At 46.9% G+C, this 24,730-nt stretch overlaps 1 protein-coding gene across 2 annotated transcripts in view; it reads left to right on the plus strand.

The window, feature by feature from the left end:
• LOC126872681 (homeobox protein caupolican-like) overlaps nt 1-24,730 on the plus strand; it is a 75,231-nt gene that overhangs the window by 26,575 nt on the left and 23,926 nt on the right. For both annotated transcript variants that reach the window (XM_050632809.1, XM_050632812.1), the window contains exons 2-3: nt 10,355-10,750; nt 21,715-21,848. In XM_050632809.1, the coding sequence (XP_050488766.1) occupies nt 10,355-10,750; nt 21,715-21,848 (530 nt within the window). The remainder of the gene's footprint in view (nt 1-10,354; nt 10,751-21,714; nt 21,849-24,730) is intronic.

Here is a 24,730-nt window from a genome sequence, read left to right on the forward strand (position 1 = left end):
GTTATGTCCAAGTTTATACGCGAAAACTTTGCAGGCCGCTAGTACAGTAATACGTTTGTAAAAGTATTTACACTTGAAACATTCTGTTTCTAATTTTTTCGTATTCTGCGATTATCTTACAAGTTAATCCTCTAATTTCGCAGTTATCGTCGGTGTTTATCCAGTTATAGGTATAGAATTTCGCTTCGAGCGAGAAAGTAAACTCGACGAATAGTCACGGTTGTTGGAAAAAAAAAAAAAAAAGGAAAAGGAAATACCGAGCCTAACGAATTACGTTCTGCACAAAGACAGATAAATAGAAACTAAAGCGAGTATTTGGAAAGAAGTTTTTCTATAATCTCTTGTCTTGACTGCGTTGCGTAGTGTAGGGCAAGGTGTTAGCTCGAATCCACCTAATATAACGTTAATGATATACCGATTTGCACTTGTGGTACGCGTCTCTTAAGCGCTACATCTACGTTGGTTACGTCTTTGACTGGGGTCACAGGTTAACAGCCTAATGATATTAATTAATTCACCGTCAAAGAAGTAACGATACTTGTTATGAAACGACTCAGCGTTGGTAGTCGATGCGGTGTTGCAAAAGTTGTTCAGAAATCAAGAATGCAACGCAATGTGTATTTAGTGGAAAAATTGAATAATCATGTAGGAACGAGAGAATGAGGGAGGGACAAAGAGAGAGAGAGAGAGAGAGAGAGAGAAGCGGTTGGAACAGTGGTGGGGAAAAAGGTTGAGGGCGCACGGTTCGCAGACACGGTTTAAGAATTCGTTTGTTAACGCGTAATGAGAAACGGCAATTGGCCGTGGCTCGTTAAGTTCGCCAACAACGCATCGATCGCGATTCTTCCGTTATTTGTCAGCGGCCGTAAAACATGTCGGACAGGTCGACTTTCTACGCGGGAACATCTGTTCGCCGATTATGCGCGGCCGCGTAACGACGGTAATTACTTTTTCGTTCGGCGAATAATTAGTAACAAAGTTATTAGTACCACTGTTCTTACAGTGCTGCTTGTTAACAAGACACCGATGAGTATGCATTAATTAAACCGCTGAACGAAAACGGAACGACGTTCTACCATAGCGAAAATCGTATTTTCTTTTGTAATATGTAAGTGCGTATACAAGTATATATTACACACATAGATACACGTTCGACCTGTAAGTCGATGATTAAGTTCGACAAAACGATTTCAATGAAATGTTTTTCTTACCGAACGACCAATCATCGGTGTGTCTATGTACACGCACGTACATGCTACGAGAGACAGAAAGGAGTCAAAGTTCACTCGTTCGCTCGTTTAAGCGTATCGAGTAAACGAAATAGAGTATACCCTTGGCCGAGAGTAATGAAAACTATCGTCTAGATAGAAAGCAGCTCGAATTCTATCCGAGAAATCATGCTCGTACAACGAGAACGTGGATACTCTGCTGGTCTCTTGCGTCTAATGAGCGACGTGGATCGGTCCCGAGCACCGCTAAATTTACGATCGCATTCGACTCGCGAGCCGAGCCGAGTCGAATCGAGCAGAGAGAGCCCCTCTATCCTCGCTATCGTAACGTCCCCGCCGTTTGCAACAGAGCGCATCGCGCGATTTCGATATCAACGGTCAAGCATCTGTTTGCAAAGTTACGTCCGCGAGAGCGTAATGGCAATAACGCGCATGGCGCAATGGATACGTCGGTTCGCCGTATAATTACGGCCCTGAACACGGAAGCGCTCGATATCTCCGTAATATCAGTTTTCATGATCGTGGCCTACGCTCTTCTCGTGTCTCCCTTTCCCCCTTTGCCCTCTTTCCCTCTTTCTGCCCCTTCTTTCCTGTCCTTCATCCACTCACTTTTTGTTTACCATGTTCACGAACACAGTGTCGTCGGCGAACTTTCAATTGGAAGGGCCGAAATGGACCTTCCGATTTACGTTTCGCTGTGATTTTCTTAACCGCGGACAGCCACCGCGTTTTTCTCCCGGGCGGGTAAAAATTGCGACCTTGTGCCGAGCTTATACCGAGGCTATACTTTTCGTGTAATCGGTAATTGCAAGGTAAATGAGATTAAATGCCGTTTGATCGTCGCAATTTGGGGTTGCGTCTCGCAACATTTATCTGAATGGTGCACCTGGTATTTACGCATTTCGTACCCTACTACTGTACCGATAGCGTAGAAAGCGTAACAAAGAGTCGATCGAAACGACGCGAATCGTTACCGCGATATTCCCTCGTATTAAACCCTGAAAAATTTAATTGCGGTTTATTTGACGCGTATCGTCGATCGTAGATACCACCGACCCGAGCAAAGATACTCCCCTCGTATCCTTTCGATACGCGTAGCAATTTGTAACGATACACACAGAAATCCGCCGGTTGTTACCCGATTAACTTCGTGAAATTATTACTTCGTGGACGGTGTGTGATCGGTTACAATAATGCCCGTCGAGATATCAGCTTCGCGTTCTATATATACGTCTTTCACGTACCTACAGCCGTGTATTGCATGACCGACCAGGGAATTTCGAGGTTCGTTCACTTCGTTAACTCGCGTTATTATACCATCGTTATCCGGTTATACTTTGTTATTACCCGTGGTGTTTATCCGGGATCGGCGCAGATTCGGTGGAAGCATGAAGCTAGGCTGCTCGATGATTGACGGAATCGGCAATTACGGCACGGATTCTCGCACGTACTTACCTACCGGGCACCACACCGTCCTGCTGCACCGACCTTACACGCACGTCGCGGAAACCGGTTGTTTCTCTTTAAAGGTGCACGTGTCTCATTCGCACGGGAACGGCCTCGTACCGGTGCGAATTCGGCCGGGCTTCTCCTTTTCACGATTTCTCGGGGACCTGGGTCTCTTTTGGCCGCAGCAGACCGTATATACCCGGCCGATCCGGCAGGAATGTCGTTTCTGAGAAAAACGATCGATATGTATATCGTGTAGATTGAATTTCACTCGGGACAGAGAGCGTCCTGTCTCGGGCGAATTTTATTTTGCAGCGCGTACGCGAACGCCGAGCAACGTCCTATTTCTTTTTCTCCATCATTCTTTTCTCTTTTTCGTACTCCCAACCTTTTTAACATCAACGTTTAGTCTGTGAACGAGAGATCGCGCAGAAAGGAGAAGAAAGAATCGCTTCTCGTTTGTCTTTCGGCGAATGGTATAAAATCAAACGGCCGGAGCGAGGATTTTTCACAAATTTTCTCCGACGCGGGACCCGTCGTAAAAATTTAGTCGGTCGGTAAAGAAACGTGTTTCGGCAAGCCGCGTAAAAATACCAGCGGTCCCGTCACTCGTACGGTTAACGTTCACGCCTTCTTAACGTCGAGTTACAGCCACTTTAACGGAGTCTTTAGGGCTTCAAATAGATCTCTTGCCGGCCCCTGACGCGCATCCTTTTCCATCTAGACGTTTTTAAAGCCGCGACGCTCCACGAAACCGCTCTCGGCATTCCGTGGCGCCCTTTAGCCCCCGGAGGTAATTAACGTTAAATTGTTGCCGTCATTATCGTACGATATTTCATTGGCATCTGGTGTCTGTCGTTGTTCCCGACTCCACAGACGGGAAATCACGATTTCTTACGTTTGCGTTCTTCTCCTCGTTTCCATTGTTACGGCTCTGTTTATGTCGCCATCAAGTGCGTGGATCAACGATTCATTCGCTATAAATAGGAACTTTAGAAAAATCGGTGCTTCCTTTGAGAACTTTCACCGAACGACGAACAAAGAAACCATACGTCATCAAATGCTTTGTACATTTTTATTTTCCATTCTTACTTTGAAGTTGAAGTTGACAACACCGCTAACTAACCGTAATGCTCCGCATCGTAGTTCGACACGAGATACGATTACGTTCCGAAATAAATGGCACGGAATTGAAACTCGTTCGCTAACGCGGTAGTACGTTCATCGAGACGTTTAAGTTCGAAACAATATTCTACGCAGCGCGGAGACAACAGATAACATAGCTGGAAATCCGATTAACTTCTATCCACGAGCGATAGAGACAAATTGCAATCACGCGACTCGTTGCATTTGAGCTATGTTTCGCTGGCAACCGAAAGAGAATAAAAGAGAGAAAGGATCACAGCAACGGTTAATTTGTCGCGAAAAAGAGGTGCTGTCGGGGTCCGGGGCCGTAAATGCCGTTGTCGTACAAGATCTCGCGCGAAGAGGAGGAGGTGGGGTCGCAAGGAGGTCTGAAGAAGGCTCCTGCGCCCTCCTTACGTACTCGAGAATTCAGCGACGAGAAAAAGACACATGGTGGAGGAAGGTGGAAGGAGCTGCCTTGGCAAAGGAAACGGCCAGGGACGGAAGGGGAGAATCGGTCTAGAGACTCTGTCCATTCGTATCCCTGGGTCCGCCATCTTTTTCGTGCGAATTGCGCGCGCGTATTGCGTTCCTATCGGTCTCTGACTGCGTTTACTTCTCCAACGGGCACTCTTTCGCTTTAACGGATTTTGCCCTCTCAGAGTGAATCGAATCGTTAGCCTCCGGCGAGACTGTCCGCGCAGAATTACGTTTGAAATTGTCTCGCGTGATTCCGTGAAATCGGTTGTTAGACGATTATCACGTCGGTTGTTTCGTTGTCGCGTGTGCCAGTGGTGACTAAGAGCGGCACATTGTCAAGTTTCTCCGATTACTTCGCGCGAGCGGCGATAACTCGCGATCAAACCGCTACTTAGCTCAACTTCGACACGTGTAATCCTGTTTATGAAGAACCCTTTGCTTACCGGTGCGAGTCCTGTTCTCCGAGAACTTGGTCTTCGCGCTTTCGCCTCTTCTTCTGCGTGTCTTCGTTCCTGACACGCGTGTATGCATAGATTAGCGTTTCGTGAGGAAAAACACCGATAAAGGAAACCGCCGTGTTAGCTTTTCGAATTTGGGTCTTCACGTTCGCAAAACGTGTCAGTCGAACGTGTCAGTCGAACGTGTCAACGTGACGTGTCGTGGTCGACGGATGCCTATCGAAATTCTTGGAAACGATTACCTTCCGAGTCTAAATTAATCAGACGGACGACTTTCAAGAAAAAATTCAAGAGCTAGCCCGAGGGTCTTTTATCGTCACTGATATTGGAGCACGATGTCTATCGGCCGATCGATTACCGCGATAGTCCGCGGCACGAAATTATAGGTTTGGACGGACGCACTTCCGGTCCTTCGGCTCGTGATTGTGCTAACCGATCGGACGATCGACGAGAGATCCATGGTTGCAATATTTCGTTCATGTTCGAAATGAACGTTATTTACTTATGAAACAATCGTTAATAAAATGACGACGCGATCGATCCATGCCAGATCGCGCAGTCATCGACAGAGGCGACGATTTCATCGATCGCGCGCGAGTTTATTCAGTGCAGGTATCGAACACGATATCGATACATTGTAAATTCGCGGGCATCGAGAATAAGGGGTTGCCGCACTTACGTCGAAATTACACGTTCGTACCGGTAAATTATTCCTCATCATCGACGTCGAGAGAGGCTGCATTCTCTTTACACCTGCGTCACGCACCGCTTATTCGTGCATCGGATCATCGATAAACCATACTTAACGTTTTCCACGAACCATTCGCTTCTCGACTGGCTCGCGCGTACACTCGAGACCGAACCGCTCCAAGCGTCTTCCAATTAAAACATACGCTATAATTACCCAGCAATCATGATCGAACGTTTCTCGTGGCTGGATTTGAATTTTATTTCTCAATCACTCGCGTTTCTCTTTCTGCCTGTGGCGCACGAATACGGCGATGCACGAACGAAGCCTCTCGCTTCGTAGAGAACCCGTCAGAGAGTTCGTTTCACCCTTGGAGAGGGGTTGATTTGCGAACGCAACTGTCACCGAATCGTCGACGAGTAAAAGAGACCGGTGGTGGGTTTGTCAGGGCTGCAGAAGCGAACCGTGGTGGAAGGTAGAACGATAGAGGAAAGGACGGACGAACGTGTCAGGACTGTTCCTGCAGGCCCAGGATCCGTAGGGTTTTCGCGGCGGTGGTTGCTGCCGCGGGGATGAAAGCGGGCTTTTAAAAGGTTCCGATGGGAAACCCAGCAGGGCGTGAATGGCTCCAGACGCGCTGGAGGAGCCGAAACGTTCCGTGAGAGACGAATTGGCGAGAGCGAGAATGACGGGACGAGACGAGGAAGGAACGAGGCAGAGTCACGGGGAAAAGAAAGAGACACGAGTATAGGACGCATACAGAGAAAGAGGATTGTGCGTGCACGGAGACACACGCGCACACAGGCACGCATGTGTCACGGCCTCGAGGTGTTCCACCTCCTCCTCCTCCTCCTCCTCCTCCTCCTCCTCCACATACTCCTCCTCTTCTCGGCTCTTTGTTCACGAAAGTTCGGTTTACCTCGTTCCCTTCCGAGACCGGGTCTGTCCGGGTGTCTGCTTTTTTCTCGTCTATTTTTGCGCCAGCTTCTTTCCGAGCGCGCGAACGAGCCTCGAACGACCAGAGAAGACCGTTTCGCTCGTGGAAATAGAGAAACGCCGGTACTCCTAAACGATTATGGCGAACGCGTGTCGTTTTAATCGAAGATTTCGCTGTAGCGATATCGTGGGACTTTGCGTACGTCTCTTAGGGTCGGATATCGAAAGGGGGCACATTTTCGATAGCGAAAAAGCCGTGCGAGATGATGGTGCGAGCGAAAGTGGTCGCGACAGCTCGTTCACCACGAAAGTTACGTCAATGTTGATGAAAATAAATTAAGTCGCATACGAATTGCGGTGAATCGGAGGTCGACAGGATGATCTCGTGGATGATCGGCGCGTCGTCCAATTTCACGGTGGAACGCTATTTAAGTATCACTAGCGATAAATTATCGGACGAAATTTGTAGCCGGCAGCCACGGGGCGTCGAAATATCTTACGACTATTTAGCGCGACGTGGAATCCCGCTTTTCGTAAACACGTCCACGCCGCGAAAAATATGGACGCGTTATAAAAAACGGTGGCGACGTCTCCTTCCTCCCTCTTCTCCATTCTTTTCCTCCTTCCTTTTTCTTCTCCGCCTCTTGTTCGACGAGATTTCTTTTCTGTCGGAGAGCAGCGAGAAAACAAAGGGGCGAAGGGAAAATCGTGCGTGTGAAAATAATGTTTCCGATGATCCTATTTATCACGTTTCCCGTGGGCGTCCTGTCGCCTGGCCTCCGATTTCGACACGCGCTCTACGAATAGAAAGGTACTACGTGAGCGAACAGTTTTCCTCTGACTCGTCTTCTTCTCCTCCTTCGATTTCGTCTCCTTTTCCTCTCTGCTTCTACAACCAAGCGGAATACGCGAGACGAACACTCTCTTTATCAACGCGACGATACACAAGATCCTCTCTCTCTCCCCTTCCACCCTTTCAGCTCTCCGGAGCTCGTTCTCTCGAAATAACTCCACGCCCTTGCCGTATTAATTACCAGGATTCATTTCATCCTCATTTACCGCGAGCTAATTTACCGCGCGGAGAAGCCTACGCGATATATATGTACGCAGATCTTCCCTCGTGAGTACTCTACGCGAGAGATCGACGACGCACGCTGCCTTTGGGAAGCGATTAATCGCGGGATCGCGCCACCGTTGCCTGCCTAGAACGCTAGAACATGGTTCGTGGAATCAGAGGCAACAAACGGGGAGAATTAATATACACGAGACCAGTATTTTTGGAATCCGCGCGTGATTAAATTCCGCCCTGTCCCAACAGAGGAGTCGTTCGATGCGTGACAGATATATTTCGATATAGAAATATTTATCTAGCAACACGCGATGCGTTGCTACTTTATCGCTAGCGGTGGTAAAACGAACGCAAGAAAGTCAATCTAGAAATAATTTGTCTCGCTCGTTCGCTTTTCCACTTCGTCGTTAACTCTGTTGTCCGTGTAGATAATTTGTAAATGCTAGGAGTATACGCGCGATTATCTAAATAACCAGGACTCCGTGAATTATATCCGTCGATACTGCGTCGACGAAGAACATTCAGTATTCTAAGCAAAAATAATAGGTTGAGACATTGAGCAGTCGTATGATTATTCAAACGTAATGGAAGCACCAGTGCGCGTAAGCGCAAGGTAGCCAGAGGTGTCCACTGACGATAAAAGTTGTACGGAAGCACGATTCAGAGACGCCTTAACGAGAAGTTATTAACGCAAGATTATTATGTAAAGCACTCCCCGCGATTAAAACCTATCGGTATATTTATCGATTCGATTTCGATGTTGCGTTTGTTTATATTTTATTTTTTAACAAGACGTGCAACAGGTATGACGTGCATTATGACCGACGAGACAAACGATTTTTTATCTTTGTGTAGCTCTTGCATATCGTACGAATGATTAACATTAATTAAGCAGTTATCGTGGTGGTAATGTCTTGTTCTCCTTGCGTGATATCAATCTCGTTTTTTAAGCCGAAGTACTATAATGCAAATTTCAAACCTGATCGATTACGCCAACCACATTAATTATCGATAGTTTTGCGAAGCTCGTCCTTTCCGACCTAGGTCCATCCATCAACAGATCGGTGGCATTTTTTTTTTTTTTTTTTTTTTTTTGGAAGTATCGTCTGTTCCTTTGAATATCAAGCGCGTATGTCGTCGACTCGTGTAAAACATATTTGCAATTTGCCGTTCCGAAACTTGTTCCGTGTTTGCACGCACTATCTGTATTTTCACTCGAACGATATCGTATAGTGTAATGTAATAATCCTTTGTTACATAAAACGTGGAATATTTTTGGTCGAACGTGTACAACAATTAGGCTGGAGAACGACGTACGCATCAAGATATTTGCTATCGTTGGTCTGGTTCTGGTTCTCGACGTGGCGATAGCAGCCAAACAAAATTGAAGTACTTTCGACGAAAAAAAGCGGTCTGGTGCGTTTCTTTCCGCATTAACATGCGGCAAGCGTAATTTTCATGCGATATTTTGGTCGTTTGTAAAAGCGTAAACAAGGATCGTTGATGTACGAAGGCTGGCCAACAATTTGACTTGCTCCAAGATAAATTTCCATTTAATTTATTCGGTCTGGAAAGCTTCGAGTGACATTTACGGCAAATATACTCGGCTGTCATTATACGAAATTACGTGACAATTATTGCTATCGGAGGACCCTGATCGCGAGTGAACATTGATGTCGCACTGCATAATTCCAGCCACGGGAAACATAGCACGTACTTCGTTTGAAACTTCGATCAAAGATTTCCGAAGTGAATTATAGTTCGTATTTTTTATTATTATTTGTTCCACCTCTCGATCTCCTTCTCGCGTTGACGGTCCTTTTAAGGAGTTAATTGTCGTGTGTCATCTGTTGTTTAATAACGACAGATACCGCTACTCCATCCTCGATTATCGTCCATTAAAGTAACACGGAATTGCTATCGAGTTATCGAGCACGCATTTATAATCGGATCCGCGGCGATAAGCGTGTATCACCTGCTTTTGAAATTACCGTCATTACCGCTATTAACCCTTTACTCTAGAATTATTTTTAAAACCGATATCGCCTGGTTAACTCGCAATTTATTTCCATGTATCTACTTGTTTTATTCGACCTGCGGACGTTTTTCTTTTCTTCCCTTTTTTTTTCTCCTTTTTTTTTACCTACGTACATCGGTACACGGTGTTAACTAAGAGCTGTTGACGGAAACGACAACGAAACGGGTAATATGAATCAGCGGTAATATGAGTCACGGACAAAGGGTCGAGGAAAGGCGTAGGGATTTTATATCGTACCACGTTATTGCCATATAATTTGTTTACGTACAGCTTTTCTACCTTGTTTCGATACTCGAGCGCGATTATCTAAACGTAATTCGTTCGATGTATCAGATATCGTCCCGAAACTCGTCCTTCTTAATGTTAATTCAATTAAATTTCCTATCTAGCTGATTATCTTATTATTCGGTGTTACCACCACTTCAAATTTCATTGACAAGATCACCTCTTATCTCCGCTTTCGTCAAAACCGCTGTTAATCAGTTTTTTATCGAACCATCCACCCGTTCCACGATATCTATCCACAAGTTCACGAACATCGTAACCCATACGGCCAAAGATTTTTTATTCTCCGTTTGTTCGAAAAATCAGAAAAAATCTCGATCGCCTACCATTCCGCTCAAACACTGCAAATACCTCCAATCGTTTATTCTTACGTGTATATTTGCATACATATACACCATGCCTACGTTAAAATCCGTAAATTATTTTCCTTTTTCCTATAAAACGTAAAAAAATAATTCCTTCACGGTCATTCAAATTCTTAACCCCGCCCAAACCCATAAGGAACACCTTCGAACCACACCCTATACACACCCATCATAATCAGCTGGCCAAAGCAAGCGAGCATGTTGCTAATACGTCCCGTTAAAATCATTTTAGCTGCTGGTGAGCGGCGGACAGCCAACGACGGCGACGTCGCCGGCGATGTCGTCGGGAGGCGCACTCAGCCCTGGCGCGCTCTCGCCTTCGTCGACGGCGACGACGACCGGCGCCGCGGCCGCACCCGCCTCTGGAGGAGCGAGCACCCCTGTGGCCGGCACTACGGGACCTGGTTGCTGCGAAAACGGCAGGCCCATGATGACGGACCCCGTGACCGGACAAACAGTCTGCAGCTGTCAATACGACAGCGCGGCCAGGTTGGCACTGGGCGCGTACCCGAGGCTAGCACCCACCGCAACCTCCTACTCGTCTTACCCTACGCCGACACCCTCCACCACCGATCAAGGACCATATCCTAGCATCGGTATGGACAGCTCCGCGTTCTATCCTCCTTTGGTGAGTATCACTCGTCTTGTTTCCTTGTGCGCTGCTCTCGTTTTTTCTTTCGTTTCTTTTCCTTTTCTTTTTTTTTTTTCCTTTCTCTACAAGAAAGAAGGTCGCAGGTTAATTGCGAGAAGCTAATTAGCGATATTTACGCAACGACAAATGAATTATTCATAGGTGATTATTCAACGAAGCTGTTGCGTACGGCAATGTTTTGTAGGGTGGGTGGGATTTGAATATCGTGTACAGCGGTTAGCGAGTGTCGCGAGATTTAAATAGTAAGATCCCGGCTTTTTTCGAATATCCTTCCGAGATTACAGAATATTTCTATGGTCATTGCATATGAGGAATTATTTTTATTCGACGCAGCCTGTATGCTCGTCTAACTAAAGAATTTCGTGTCACTCTTTACATAGCTCGACGAAATAACTTTCGTTACTTAGAAACGATAAATTACACGAGTTGCGTATTGTAGCGCTAATCGAAAGACTTACGAGCGCGTCGTATTTATAAACGCGATCGTTAAACGGTTTATTAGCTGCGTTTCGAAAGAGGAAAGCAGACGTCCGCCCTCTCTGTGCTTTTGCAATACGCTTTGTAACGTTTCACGCGTGAAATATGCGAGACCATCGTGGTCGCAGACTGATCGGACCGTCGTGCTAGGCGTGCCGGACAATTATTACTCTCACTGGCCGAACTCAAGACGGATTAGCGGTTGGTCCTGTCACGAATTAGCTTGGAATCCCGGTTGATGGAAACGCGGAGACGAGTCTCTCTCGCGTCCGCTAGAACCACCGAGAAATCCATGCGTCTGACTCGATCGCGTCTTCTAGCCGCCTCCGTCGCCGGCTGTGTCGAATTATTCACGCGCGGCTGTCGTGAGCAGAACGATAATCTCGTTTAAGTTTCGGTTCGCGGAAGACGAGTCTCGCGTCGTCTAGCTACGTCTAACGAGGACTCCATGATGGATTCACGGTTATATTTCAGGGGCGAATCTCTCTCGCCAAAGACTGCCCGGGAATCTTGTGAAACACGCGTTTCTCGTGCAAACATACGCGTTTCCTCCCGGCCGTTTTCATCGCGCGGAAAAAACACGGCTAAGAATAAGTCTCGTCGTGGTTGCGTTAGGAGAAACGCTTTTACCCGAGACGAAAATGACATCGCGAAGATCGCGGCTCGCGTGCTACCGAACAAAAGTGTCGGCGTGGGTAATTAAGTCACCGCGGACATTGAAATTACATCGAATCGGTATCGCGTGCAGGACACGAAGAAATAGGTAGGCGGAGCGAGAAACATTCAAGTTCGTTGTAAAACTTGTTCGAAGCGAAAGGAGCTTGGGATCGACACGACGCGACACGGTCAGAATTCTGTTCGATGTACGTGCATTTAGTTGAGAAGACTGCGACGACTTTATACGCGTAAAGCGGAGAATATGCAGACCATCGGTCATTCTCTATAGGGCGTTGAATTATTAAGAGATGTTATTAACTGGTACTAGATATGTAATGTGACGTCTGGAAGAGAGGCATCGGACGATGTTACGTAGGCGGATGAAGTGTTTTGAACACGACAAAAATGAACTCTAGACGGGAGATTGGAGCGAGATCACGCGTGTAGAGCAAAACTGTTTGCGTTTAATCGCGAGCATATCGACGATAGCCTGATAAAACGCGGTTGACGTAGACGTATAGAAATAGACGCGCGATCGTATCGGGGTTTCGGCCAATTTATATCTGCACTCGAGCGTGGATACTCACCACCGGGAGGTAGAAACGATAAAAAGATTGGCGTGGAAAACACGCTCGGTCCGCCAGATGTTGCAAGCCCATTTGAAGCGACTTCGACCGGCGAGCTTCGAACCAAGAAAGGGATAGACAGAGAGAGCTGATAATTAAATTCTGCATTTATTGCCGGCGACGCGACGTTCTCCTTTTTGCCGCCGCAGTTCTCTCGTAGTACGTTGCGAACGATAAGTACATTAATCCTTTGCCAGAGTGAAAGGTCAATTCGAGACACGCCGTATCATACGTTAGAATATCGTGTCGGTGAATTTTTATCGTACGAAACACGCGTTTCCTGTGGCGTGCATCGAGCACCGTGTACGCGTTTGCTTTCCTTTCTCATACGACGGATCGTTCGTGCAATTAGATTCGAACTTTGTTCCAAAATACGTTGCTTCGAAGATAATAACTGGCGCGTTATTAGCGTTATTTGGCTTTCGTTGTACGAGAAAGTTCTCCGGGGTGGAGAGAGGAAGCGCGCCCAATTAAATTTGAATTTATCGGTATAATTATACTAATTGGTTGTTTTGGACGAAATCATGGAACAATCAATCTTGCGCCCCTCTGCCAACCAGTCGAGACTGATTGGATAAAGGCAGGCAACGAGTTCCAGGTACAGACTTATCCCTCTATGGCACCGTCCGGAGTGACTCGTCATTCTACCACTTAAACGCAACAAGCCATTTAAATCTCACGTACAAAGACGTAATCGAAATCAAATTGAAACTGGAATTCGTTTAACGCTCTTTCAACATCGACACGGAAGCAAAATTCCACTGGTTCAGGAATAGATATTTCCGTGACAAAAGTGCCGGTTTTCTTATCTTAACAGCTTCTCTCTGAGCGCGATTTAATTAACGGGACAGCCGCCTTAAAATAGGACAAGGTGACGATGCGAGGTAGACAGAGTGTAACCGAGTATTTAACTGATCGAGATACGAATGTCCGTGATATCCACGTTTATGATGAATTTCTACCTCGAACCGTGCACACAGCCAATCAGCAACGCGTGCCTTTCGATAACGACCGGCCACCTTTCATTGGGTGAAATTATACGGTCGCTTTTTACATCGCCAAATGGAACGAATCGGATGAAATCGCAGATAACGAGCGATTTCGACTGTCGCGAGCCTCATCGTTCCATGACATTCAAATTTTCTCGGAATATTTTCCGTGCCCCGCGTATCGATCGCACGACACCGATTCTCAAGTTGGAAAGTTATCGTCGTGACTCCATCTAGCGGCCGATAATGCGCGCGTGTCGTTACACGGTTTGGTTCTTTCGAAGCGTTTATCTTCACCACCGCAAATGCTAACCGCGGCTTTTTGATCTTCACCGCGCAATCAGTCCCGGTCGGAACTGATAACGAGAGATACCATCGCTCGTCTACTTATCTCGAACAGTCAAGCTGACGAAACGTAAGAATGACTTGGATTTTGTGCGCGATTCTTTGAAGAGGGTTGCGAGTCGTGACCATTCGATGATAGGTACCAATTACGAGCCCTAATTACGCTGATTAATAGCATTATAGTAGTACGAGGAATGAAACGAGACGGGAACGTAATGAAAACGTAGAATCTGATAAGGAAATTGAAAAAACGTTTCATTGAAAATAAGAGTATTTGCAAGTACTTTCTCCAGCGACTTTATTATACAGCAAACGCTGTCAATGTTTTCCCCTGTTTCGGGGGATTAAATTTATAACAGACATGTAATGTAATAGTCACTTCAGTTCATAGAATAGAATTCTCTTGCACAATAATGCACTAATTAATATTAATGAATTGACAAGTAACATGTTGTAAATTATACACTTAGCTGACTTGCAATTTGTAAAACTAAGTTATACCTGTTTTTATTGCAAAATTGCTACTGTCACGCAGAAGAATTTATTAGCATAAGTAATTTGTAACCTGTAAGATTTCGCTATTAATATTCGTTAAATTGTGTTATACAGCACAATCAAGCCATTAAAGACCCAGTACAGTACGTACACAGCATACATGGTAGAAGTTGGAAAACAAAAATACCGTAACTTACGTTCTATTATTTTCAAGATATCAAAAATCTATGAAATTCTCAGAATTTCTCTTTCCAGCAACGATATTAAAAAGTAAAATTCGATGATACGAATCGAAAACAAATTGCAAATAAAATGTTACGCAATGCCGTGGCGCTGCCAGTTCTTAATGGGTTAAATAGAACCAGTGATTCAAACATATCCAATCGCTCGATTCCCTTTCCCCTGTAAACTCGTAATCGTCGACCTTAACGGTTCACGTGATTCCATGACAATCAGCATTATGAATGTGCCAGCGATCGACGAACGCGCGATATCGGGTCGACAAATTAATTTAGATTGGCGTTTTATCGGCGATAGGGTGCGGGTGGCTCGCGAACGCAAGGAATGCGGATTGAAACGCACAGGGTGTGATTTCTGTTATTTCACAGTTCGTTTCGCGAGTGCGTAGCGTTTTGAAGCGGATGTTAATCGATTCTGGGATATTTCCCGACACGTTGTACGCCAATTATGACACCGTTTCTCGACAGTGTCATTCATAAATTGTCGCTCGATTAGGCGCGGAACGTTATCGACTAGAAGTTCGATGCCTGGGTGAAAAATTGTGTTCCGCGCGATTCTTAAACGCTGCCGTGGCTCGTTCTCGATGCTCTTCCCCAACGGGCCGAGGAAAGAGGAAGCGAAGGAAAGGCGGGAAGCAGAAGTAGCGCTGCAACGAACCTACTTATGGAGTCGATACTGGTTCAGCTGCGTTTGGTGTCGTCGAGGTTGTTGTCGTTCTGTTAATTAAATGGAATTGCGAATTAAGTTGGTTCTCTTTAAAAGTACATAGAGAAACAGGATTTCGTACCTATCGTGTGATGTACGAAACTCAGACTTGAAGGGGTCCAACGTAAATTTTTGTCGTTTGTGTCCTTCAAGATCGAATCACAGCGACGAACAAGTTCAACCTACGTACAACGGTGTTGTTAGCAATCCTCGAGACACTGCTTCGGTAGATTTTAACGTATCGTTCCAACAATTCGTTTCACTTTATAATTGCCTCCCTCAATCTAGTTTGTATCCGATTCAAAAAGGTTCTCACGCGTTTAGTTAATGGCTCAAGGCCGTATATTATTCCACTTTTCGACTACAAAAGGATAAAAAGATTACCGTTGCAACGACTTAGAAAAAGATTGAAATTTCTTGTGTTTTATCTGGAAACACATGTTGGCGTGATCCCACGCGATTATTCGAATAAATGGAAATAGCGGACGTTTCCTGTCTCTTCGCAGAGCGGGCTCGTCCGCTCGAATCCACGCGGTCGCATGTCTCCGGCGCAATGAAAGAGCCGTTGGAGCATTCCGATCCGCGATATCGCGAAATGCGTTACTTTACGGCTCATTGATAAGCGTAACACACGTAGCACTCTTAATCGCGGACCGTTTACGCTCTTATAATTGGCAGTTACGCGCGGCTCGCATGCGATACAATGTGCCTACACGGTTCTTGGCTTGGTGTAACGCGTGTTTCGCGCTACGCTCGTACCACTAATGTATGTAAACGCGTCCCCGGTAAATACACAAGCGTTGCCCACCGATCTTTATTCCCCGACATCGTTATGGTGTCCGGCTGAAACTTGATAATGCTCGTTGCACACGTCGCTTGTGTAACATCCTGTAACGTAGACGCGTTCTAAGTTGGAAACGTTCGAGTCAGAATACCAGAGTTCATCGCGTTTATACAGACTAGGCATAGGAGGCACGAAATTATTTGCTGAAGGCTGCTCCTCTCAACGCCAGCGTTACAGACAACTCCTCCCTCTACTGTTTCTTACATCCATGTGTAATGGAGGGGGAAGCGTAGCGAGATCGCAGCGTCAAATGCTGGTAAATATTGTTGGCCAAAGTCGATTCCAGGTATTCTCTTCTTACGACTTTGCTGGCGGTATTACGTTTCTGTCACTTTGATCGGTAGAACGTTAGAATGTTTATTCTACTACCCGAGCATTAACTCCATTGTTTTTAACCGTGTTGCTTTTCCTCGCTTCTTCTTTGCGTTTGTATCTCTTAAAATATAGACTAGAAGACAACAGCAGGATTAAGCAGAGGTAAAGATATGCACAGACAGCGCGAGGCTGTCTCGAGGCGAGTCGACGAGTACCGAATTTTTGGCAACATCAAAGATGCCCCGCAGCTTCTTACTCGTTTCGTTTGGACGCGTATTGAATGACTTTGTGGAAAGCGTAACCGTGGCTCATCCTGCCTCGCTTGCTTGCTTCGCGTACTCAACGTGACCGCACCAGGCTCGAGCGAGGCAGGTATCGGGTGAGCAAGCCTCGCGGGTCAACCTTGCACTATCCGTACATAGCTTAATATAGAGAATACATCGACATACAAATTTGTGTAACCCGCTTTAGATCGAGAAGCAAATGATACGATTGCTTTTAAACAACCTGACGCGACGAATTGAATTTATTTACTACAATGCGTAGTCTCCTCGATACGTAGCTGGAAGGAAGTCGAACCTACCGCAGTCCCCCGTGTCAGACGTCAGACGAAAAATTCAACGCGGCTCCCCTATCCGGACGGTAGTTGGCGTTATTAGTTGGGCTTGACCGATCGACGCTCGAGGAATGCCATTTGTCGTGAGACGATGCGCCGAACGTCATAGCTTTGCACCTTTATCGCAATAAATTGCAGCTAGCCCGCGGCCTGCTCGCCCTGGTCAGCCCTTCGTGGAATTTCAGCGGCGTCGTGCAATTTCGTGCACGCGACGAGATCGTTCAGCCTCCCGCGGTCGTGCGACAACCGAGCCAACCGAGGAATGTCATAAATGGACGACCAGCGGGAATTTTGAGAATTTTGACGAGCCCGCGGTCACCCTCCGCTCGCGATATCGATGCCCTCTTGACGTTCGTGCAACGTCGTTTAACCTCGCTAGGAGGCGGAAGGATTTAAAAAGTGTAACGCGTAAGTTGCCAGCATCTAGGGAATTTTCATAGTACTTTGCTTAGTAATCAGGTTGATAAACGTTTCTATAAAAATAATACTTATTTGCATGTATCGTACAAAGGATAAAACGGTGGGTGGCACACGCGTGAAAATACGACCCACCAGTACCCGAATTGGTAATAAAGCTGCGTTATCGTGTGAAAATAGTTGTTGCTCGCCAACTAATCTTATCTGAAAGGGTGAAGTTATTAGTAACGCATATCGAATATAATGTAGATAATCTTATCGCTTCTCAGATATATATATATTGACTACGAAATGAAATAAAATGTAGTCGAGTTTGATAAGCAACGGTTTTGTTTCGAGCAACTTTTATCCTATCAGATGTTCCGCCATTTGAGTCGCGAATACGCTGAAACCGTTCGCTTTATTTTCCCCATTTCCCGCCGGCTAACTCGCATCGGATCGGGTATTCCTCTTGCTGCATGGCTCCCTGAACGTCTTTACTGGGCAATAACGCCTTTCTGGCGCGATGGACCTTCGCAAATTTCCACGTCGTGATGATCGTTCGCGTACATGGAAAGAAGAAACCCGTAAGACTTCAGAAGAAGAAAGTCGAATAAAAGTCTTTGATTTCAGCTCGGTACTTGACTCGCGAACACGCATTCTGTTACCTAAGAGGAGCGCTCGCGCGCCAGCTCGAACGCGTACACGAAATTCTTACATAATGAGGTGATTCAAATAAGGTCATCGACAGGCGGCACATGCAGCAACGACGATGCTGTCGTCGCGCAAACCAATAGCGGCGCGAATTTCCTCGTTTCAACCTGTTCCTCTACGTTGCCGTTGCTCCTTCTCGTGTTCCTTCGATCTTTTCTTCCTCGTTTCACCCGTGACCCTTTGTCTCTTCGAAAGACGAGGAAGGAAAAAAATAGAGAAAGGCAGAAAAAGTGGGGATCGTTAAGCAGGAAGCATGTGCTTCCGACGATTCGGCGGGCGCGCCGTCGTTTCGACGAGCATTATAATATAATAAGAATCGGATTAGCATTGAATGAAGTGGGTGGCGCGAGAGCGAAGAGAGATAAAGGAACTAATAAAAAGCGGTCTCTTTTAGCCGACCACGGTGGTCCTTGTTCAACGCAAGCTCTCCGCAGAATAAATAGTCTTCCGAATAGAGAGCATGTACGATCTATCATCTCGCGAATGAAGGAACGTTCAACGAAATCTCGCGAACCGATCGCCTCGTAGCTTAGAATGTTCTGAAAGCTGCTGTCCCACGCGAAAACTCACTACGGCTTCATTATCGTTACGCATCGATACTAAACTCCGTCCGATCCCTTCGACCCACCCTGTCGACCGTTAATTAAATTATCGTCGAGCCGAACTGCTGGCCGAGCCTCCAACTTTAAACTTCGAGGGCCTCGTGTCACGTCGTCCCCTCTTTATATTCGGCCAACTTTTCCGCCGGTTGTCTTTTGTCGCTGACCTCAGGATCGAACTCCGCGAAACGGCGCCGTCCAACTTGCCATTGTACTCGGCCGTCAAACTTTCGGGCAGTACGGCCGCGTGTGCTAATTGGCCGTGTGTGTATGTATATAAGTGTACGTGTGTGTGTGTGTGCGCGCGCGCGGGCGCGGCGAATCACGGCTTCCCGAGGGTGTGGAAGAAGCGTTTGGATTAAGTTTTAGAGTAACGTGGTAAGGTTTGTTTTAGCTTTGTTTTGTGTTACACGGAATTAAAAAGGGTTGGAACCTTTCCTTTTTTACTAAGCATCGGTTTAGCGATTACAGGTTCGAAGCTTTCTATAGCGAAGGAAAGGTTAGAGTTCCGGCGAACAGTACGTATCATGCAACGTAGTCGTAAAAAGAACTCTCAGCAAATAAAGTAGATGCCGTTTTCTCGCTTTCCTTCTCCATACGCGATCAAGGACGAATCGTCGAGAACTTGGAAATTTCTTAAATTGTAGCACCCATGGAACATGGAAAAAAAACTTGCGTTCGCCATTTCGTTCACCTTTCGAGTATCAGAACCACGAACAACGAAAAGAACGAACGAAACGTTTATTCGGCCTCGAATCTAACGTTAATCGAATTTATACGCTTCCACTTGCTGTTTAATAATTTCTGGTCTCGTCACGTATACTCAAATGCACGCCAGTCGCAAATCGCTTCATCGCAGTCGATCCACCGATATCCGTTCGTGCACGTGCTCTCTGATAATAATCGGCCGCGACATCGTTTTTCGCCCGGAGACGCGGCTGTGTCGTGACGCACGCTGATCAAACGGCGAAAGATACCGTCTCTGTAATTTCTACGAGCGTTTATCGGAAGAGAAAGAAACGTATAGGTTTCATATTCGAAAGTGGAATGGTTCGTTACTACAGATATATTAATTGACTATGATTTTAAAGCTAATATCGGTCGCTTGTAGTTTCGAAGACCAGATATAAGGATCAAGTCTATGCGAGGCTTGTCATCTGTCCTAATGCGTTCAGAAAATTCGACTGGCGCATGTTTATTGCTACCTTAATAATGCACGGTGGGTCGTATAATCGGCTGGTGACCGAGCGGCGTTCCGCACTCGTAACAATAGTTGGAGGCGTCGACGGTGGACCACCCGCGGTTCTCCATTAAAGTTGCCTCCGTGGAAAGAGAAGGCATGGAAGTCCGGCAACAGGGGACAAATACGTGTGCCCTTTCTTTCTTTCCTCTTCTCCGCTTCTTTTTTACATATTGGAAGAAAGAAGGGAAAAAAGAAGGTGGTCCACAAAGGTAGCCACGGCTACCGGAGCGGAGCGGATTCGAAAATCGAAACGAAGGGATGAACCCGGCGAGAATTAAGAGTCAGGGAAGCAAGGCGAACGAGTCGCCGCCGATCTGTGTAACGCGAAACTTCCTGGCGCCAAACGGCTTTAAGCCTTCGTTCTAATAATATCCCATTGTGCTACCATTAGCCAGCAAACGCGCCGCCACCGTTTCTCGTGCTTCTCCACCCCCAAACGTCACTGCCTATTCTCTCCTTTTTTTCTTCGGGTCTCTCCTCGATTCTCTGTCTCTGCCTCGGAGCAAGGGGCGTCTTTATGACGCGCTTTGTACCGACGCTTGGAAACATCCAATTCCCGCGAGTCGGTGCTCCAGTAGACATATCCGGCCGAGACGGAGTCGCAGCGTCTGCGTTGGCTCGTTTAAAACTCGAAATTTTCGCTCCCTTGCCTCGTTCGTGTCTCTCTTTCTCCAACGTTTGTTTCGTTTTTCCTTTCGAAGAACCAGGCGAAGTGGAAGGAGAAAAGAACGGCGAAGTACACGATTGTTCGCGGCGATAATCGTCCCTGGAATCGTTTTATTACTGGCGAACGAATTCGCTGGTGGATAATACGAGCGTTTCTCGTGGGTGTAGCTCGATTAACGGATCGTCAGTCACTCGTCGATGGATTGACTGATCCGCGTGACCTCGTTGGAACGAACCTGCGCCGCGGCGAGATTGCCGCTTAAGATGATGGATCGATCGATTTTAATTCGGATGGACCGTTTGCATAAATTGCCGCGAGTGGGCTGCTCCGTTCGGGACAGGGAATATTCGAGCTTGGAGACGAAATTAGTCACGAGGCGGTGGTAAAAATAACCGTCGCTTTTGTATATCATTCTTCATGGTCGCGATTCTGGTGCTTGTGCCGTTCTTGTTAACATACGAATGCGATATCTCGAATGGTACGTGTAATCGTACGGATAAATGATACACGTTGTTGAGTTTTATACCGTGTATTTATTTTAGCTTCGCCGGAAGGTGTGCAACTTGCCGAGACAATGTATTCATCCTTGGTAACCATCGTCGCTTGTAGCTAATCGATCATCGTTTTAAAAGTTGGTGTAGCGTTGTCATATGGTATCCAATGTTTACAATAAAGCTAGTTGTAACATTGCGGTCTTAAGCGCTCTCGCACGGCTGACCTTAATACGCAGATAGATAAGAAGGTGGAAGATGGATCGTGTTGTTCGTTTTCGTCTCTTCTCCTTGATGTTACAAATAATTACCAATTAATAATGCTAATTTGCGCCATCTAAAATTAAATTCCTCCATGCGGAAACAGAATCTTTACTTACTCTCTCTTTTTCCTTTTCTTTTTTTTTTTTTTTTTTTAATTTCCTACCGTAACTTTGAAGGGTACTTTGAATTTCTAATTTCTACACGTTCGAGTTGCCGCAATCTCTACTAAGGTAATTAATTATGCGATTCGATTGCAGGGAAATCCGTACGGATTGAAGGACACGACGGGAATGGGGATGACGGCGGATATGGGTGCTGCATGGGGCACGGCCGCCCTCCAACCTGCCGCTACGGGTTACTATCCCTACGATCCAACCCTGGCCGCCTACGGGTGAGTTTATCACCAGGTTTCATGGTCTCTCGGCTCCATTAGATTAAACCACCAGCCGCGTTCCACTCTCTCTCGTCCCTTCGCGTGGCTCGAGAACCGCTCTCGGTGCCGCCATTAAAACAGGAGTCACGATCTCTCGTACTCGTTACACATATCCCGGCAGCAATGGTTATCGTTATCGCGAATTCGTAATATCTTTGCCCCGATATAACCGGAGTGATACACAATTTTAAGCGGCCCGTTGATGTTTATACCAAACGGACAACTGCCTTTTCTGCTTCGCGTTCGCGTTTAAAGGTACTCGATTCGAATCTCAAAGTCGCGACTTTCGATTCTTTTTACTTCATCCAAGGAGGCTTTACGAGACGATTGTAAAATCGTCTGAAAACAACGGGATAAATCGTCCAATTCTTTCTATCTTCGCTCGTTTCAAGAGTCGTCGTCCTTTATTCCACGTGCCGTTTCAATCATCATTTCTCCCCATCGAGTCTCGAGACTGGTATTTACAAAACAACACACGGCCAAACGAAGGTAGGCGACAATTAATCCGTAAGAAGGGTGACGAGCAAACCGGATGCTCGTTCTTGCCGCTCGTGGATAAGAGTTACGAGGGTGCTGTCAACACGAGGACCCCTGCACTTCATCTTGTAGGGAAGCTGCGGAATATCGATGGCGAGAAAGAGGTGGTTGTCGCGCATTGGGGACGACACCGTCGATCCGTGGCCGCAAACATTGTATCGGAGTAAGTGATTTCGTCGGTGACGGTGTGTATTTTCAGCGGGCGGATAGAGGCCGGCCCACGGGATCCGTATTTTCGTTACGGATCCGTGTTTTGATTAATAATGGCAGCACGGACGAAAAAGTGACGGGCGAATTTACGACGGAAATTTATTTCGCTCTCTCGCGTAGCACGCTCGACGCGCGCCGCTGTATCGCGATACATCGGCGATATATCAAAATCTGTCAGAACGGTAGAACGATTATTTATCGGGGCAGAATTAAAATTATGGGGAAAAAGTCGCTCTTTTGCCGCGGCGACACCAACATTCGCAGGTGGCGCGTTTACTCGAAACACGACGTGCAAAAATAAAAAGAAGGCAAAGGGACATGGTCACCTTTCGCGAGTGGCAATTTCGTCGTTGGTGGAGCGTCGAACGGGGAACACGGAGGAAAATAAACCAGGTCGCGTTACTTTCTTCGTGAGAGCGTTTTATGAGAAAAAAAGACGAAAGAGAAGCTCCGCCCTGGTAACCTGCATGTAACAACCCGGCTCGAAGGTGGCGCGCTGGCTACGGTTCTTGGTAGCTTCCGAGCAGCTTTCGTGGGAACGAACAGGGTTATTTTCGAAAACCATGTGTCGCGTGCCGTTGACAAAACGAGACATCGACGTAGATTTCGACGCTAGGCGTAATTGGAAACACTTGGTTCTCCTGCAGCTCTCGATTTTTCCTCGTGGCTCGTAAATCTAAATTCTCGTTTCTTTTTCGCTCTTCTTTTTTTCTCCCCTTTATTTCAAAACACGTTTCTCCACGGAGACACGTTTCTCGTTTCACGAGAGGAAATTTCGATGGATAATTAGAAGGGAAAAGATCATTGGCGGTGATAAGAATCGCGAGGAAGAACTCGATATCGAGCTAGATCTCGATCGACAGCCGTTCGAGTTCCTTTGATCTCGCCGAACGGCGCTTTCTCGTCATCGTTGAACGTGACGTGGTCAGGTCGGGTCGTCTTTCTCTCCTTCTTTCTTTCTCTTTCTCTCTCTCTCTCTCTCTCTCTCTCTCTTTCTCTCTGTCTCTCTCGTTTGTTCAGGGGGATGAGAAGACACAGAGATTCGAGAGAAACCGTGCACGGCGAACGGTTACAAAATGGCTGTAGGCAGCCGAGTGGGCGTACGTAATGGAGGCTTCCAGGTTGCCTGTATACATATATAGTCGCATTGCGAGTGTAGGGAGAGCAGTAGGTCTCTCTCCGTAGGAGAGCGAGTGAGTGAGTTTATTGATTGGCTTCCTCCCGGGGTTGGCTCGCCTGTTCGCCAAGCCTCTCTAGTCTCTATTCTCTCTTTCGCTCGCTCTCCCTTTCCCTCCCTCCTCGCTCTCCCCCCTTGCCGCCACTCTCTTTCGCTATCAAGCTCCTCGTTCCTCGGTCTCTGCTACGTTTCTCCTCTCCCACCTCGTCTTCTTCCACCTCTAACGTAGCTACCTCCTTCCACCCTCCAAAGCGAGCCAGCTCCCACAGGTGCTTTACTTACTTTGCTTAGCAACCCTCGTGTCCACACACAAACACGCTAGGCTCTCTGCACAGTTCACGCGCGTGTACACCTCCTCTGCTCGGCTTGCTCGCTCGTTCACGCACCACACGTCGCAGTTTTGATTCTCTCTCCTGTATCCACCGGTACTCTCTGTCCCTCGCCGTCTCTTCCTCCTTCTCTTCTACCTCTTTCTCCTCCTAGAGAATCCCCGCTTCCAACGAACGCGCGTACACGTCGCCGCGAAGCGTGTGTGCGCGCTCGCCCCGTGCAAAACTCCGAACTGTAGGCATTGTTTATCGTGGAATATTCACCCTCTTCGCTCGGGCGGCGCTCTCCATTGCTCGCCGAGCCTCTATTAATTTACTTGCTTAATAATACGACGGCCCTCTCTCGCCCTCTTTCCTCGTTGTCCTCCCTCGTTCTATTTGTCTCCTCCACTCTGTGTCTGTGCTGTGCTCCTCGTCGCTTCGCTTCTTTCTCTCTCTCTCTCTCTCTCTCTCTCTCTCTCTCTCTCTCCCTCTGTCGTCACTTTCGTCGTTGGCGACGGGCCGCTATTGTTTCATCAGCGGCGCGCTCGCCGGCTCTCCGCTCGGTGCCGCGTTTCGAACGCTTGAATTGGAGAACTGTCCGCTAA

The sequence above is a fragment of the Bombus huntii genome, chromosome 1 (genome assembly GCF_024542735.1).
Source record: "Bombus huntii isolate Logan2020A chromosome 1, iyBomHunt1.1, whole genome shotgun sequence".
In the NCBI taxonomy this organism is placed as follows: domain Eukaryota; kingdom Metazoa; phylum Arthropoda; class Insecta; order Hymenoptera; family Apidae; genus Bombus; species Bombus huntii.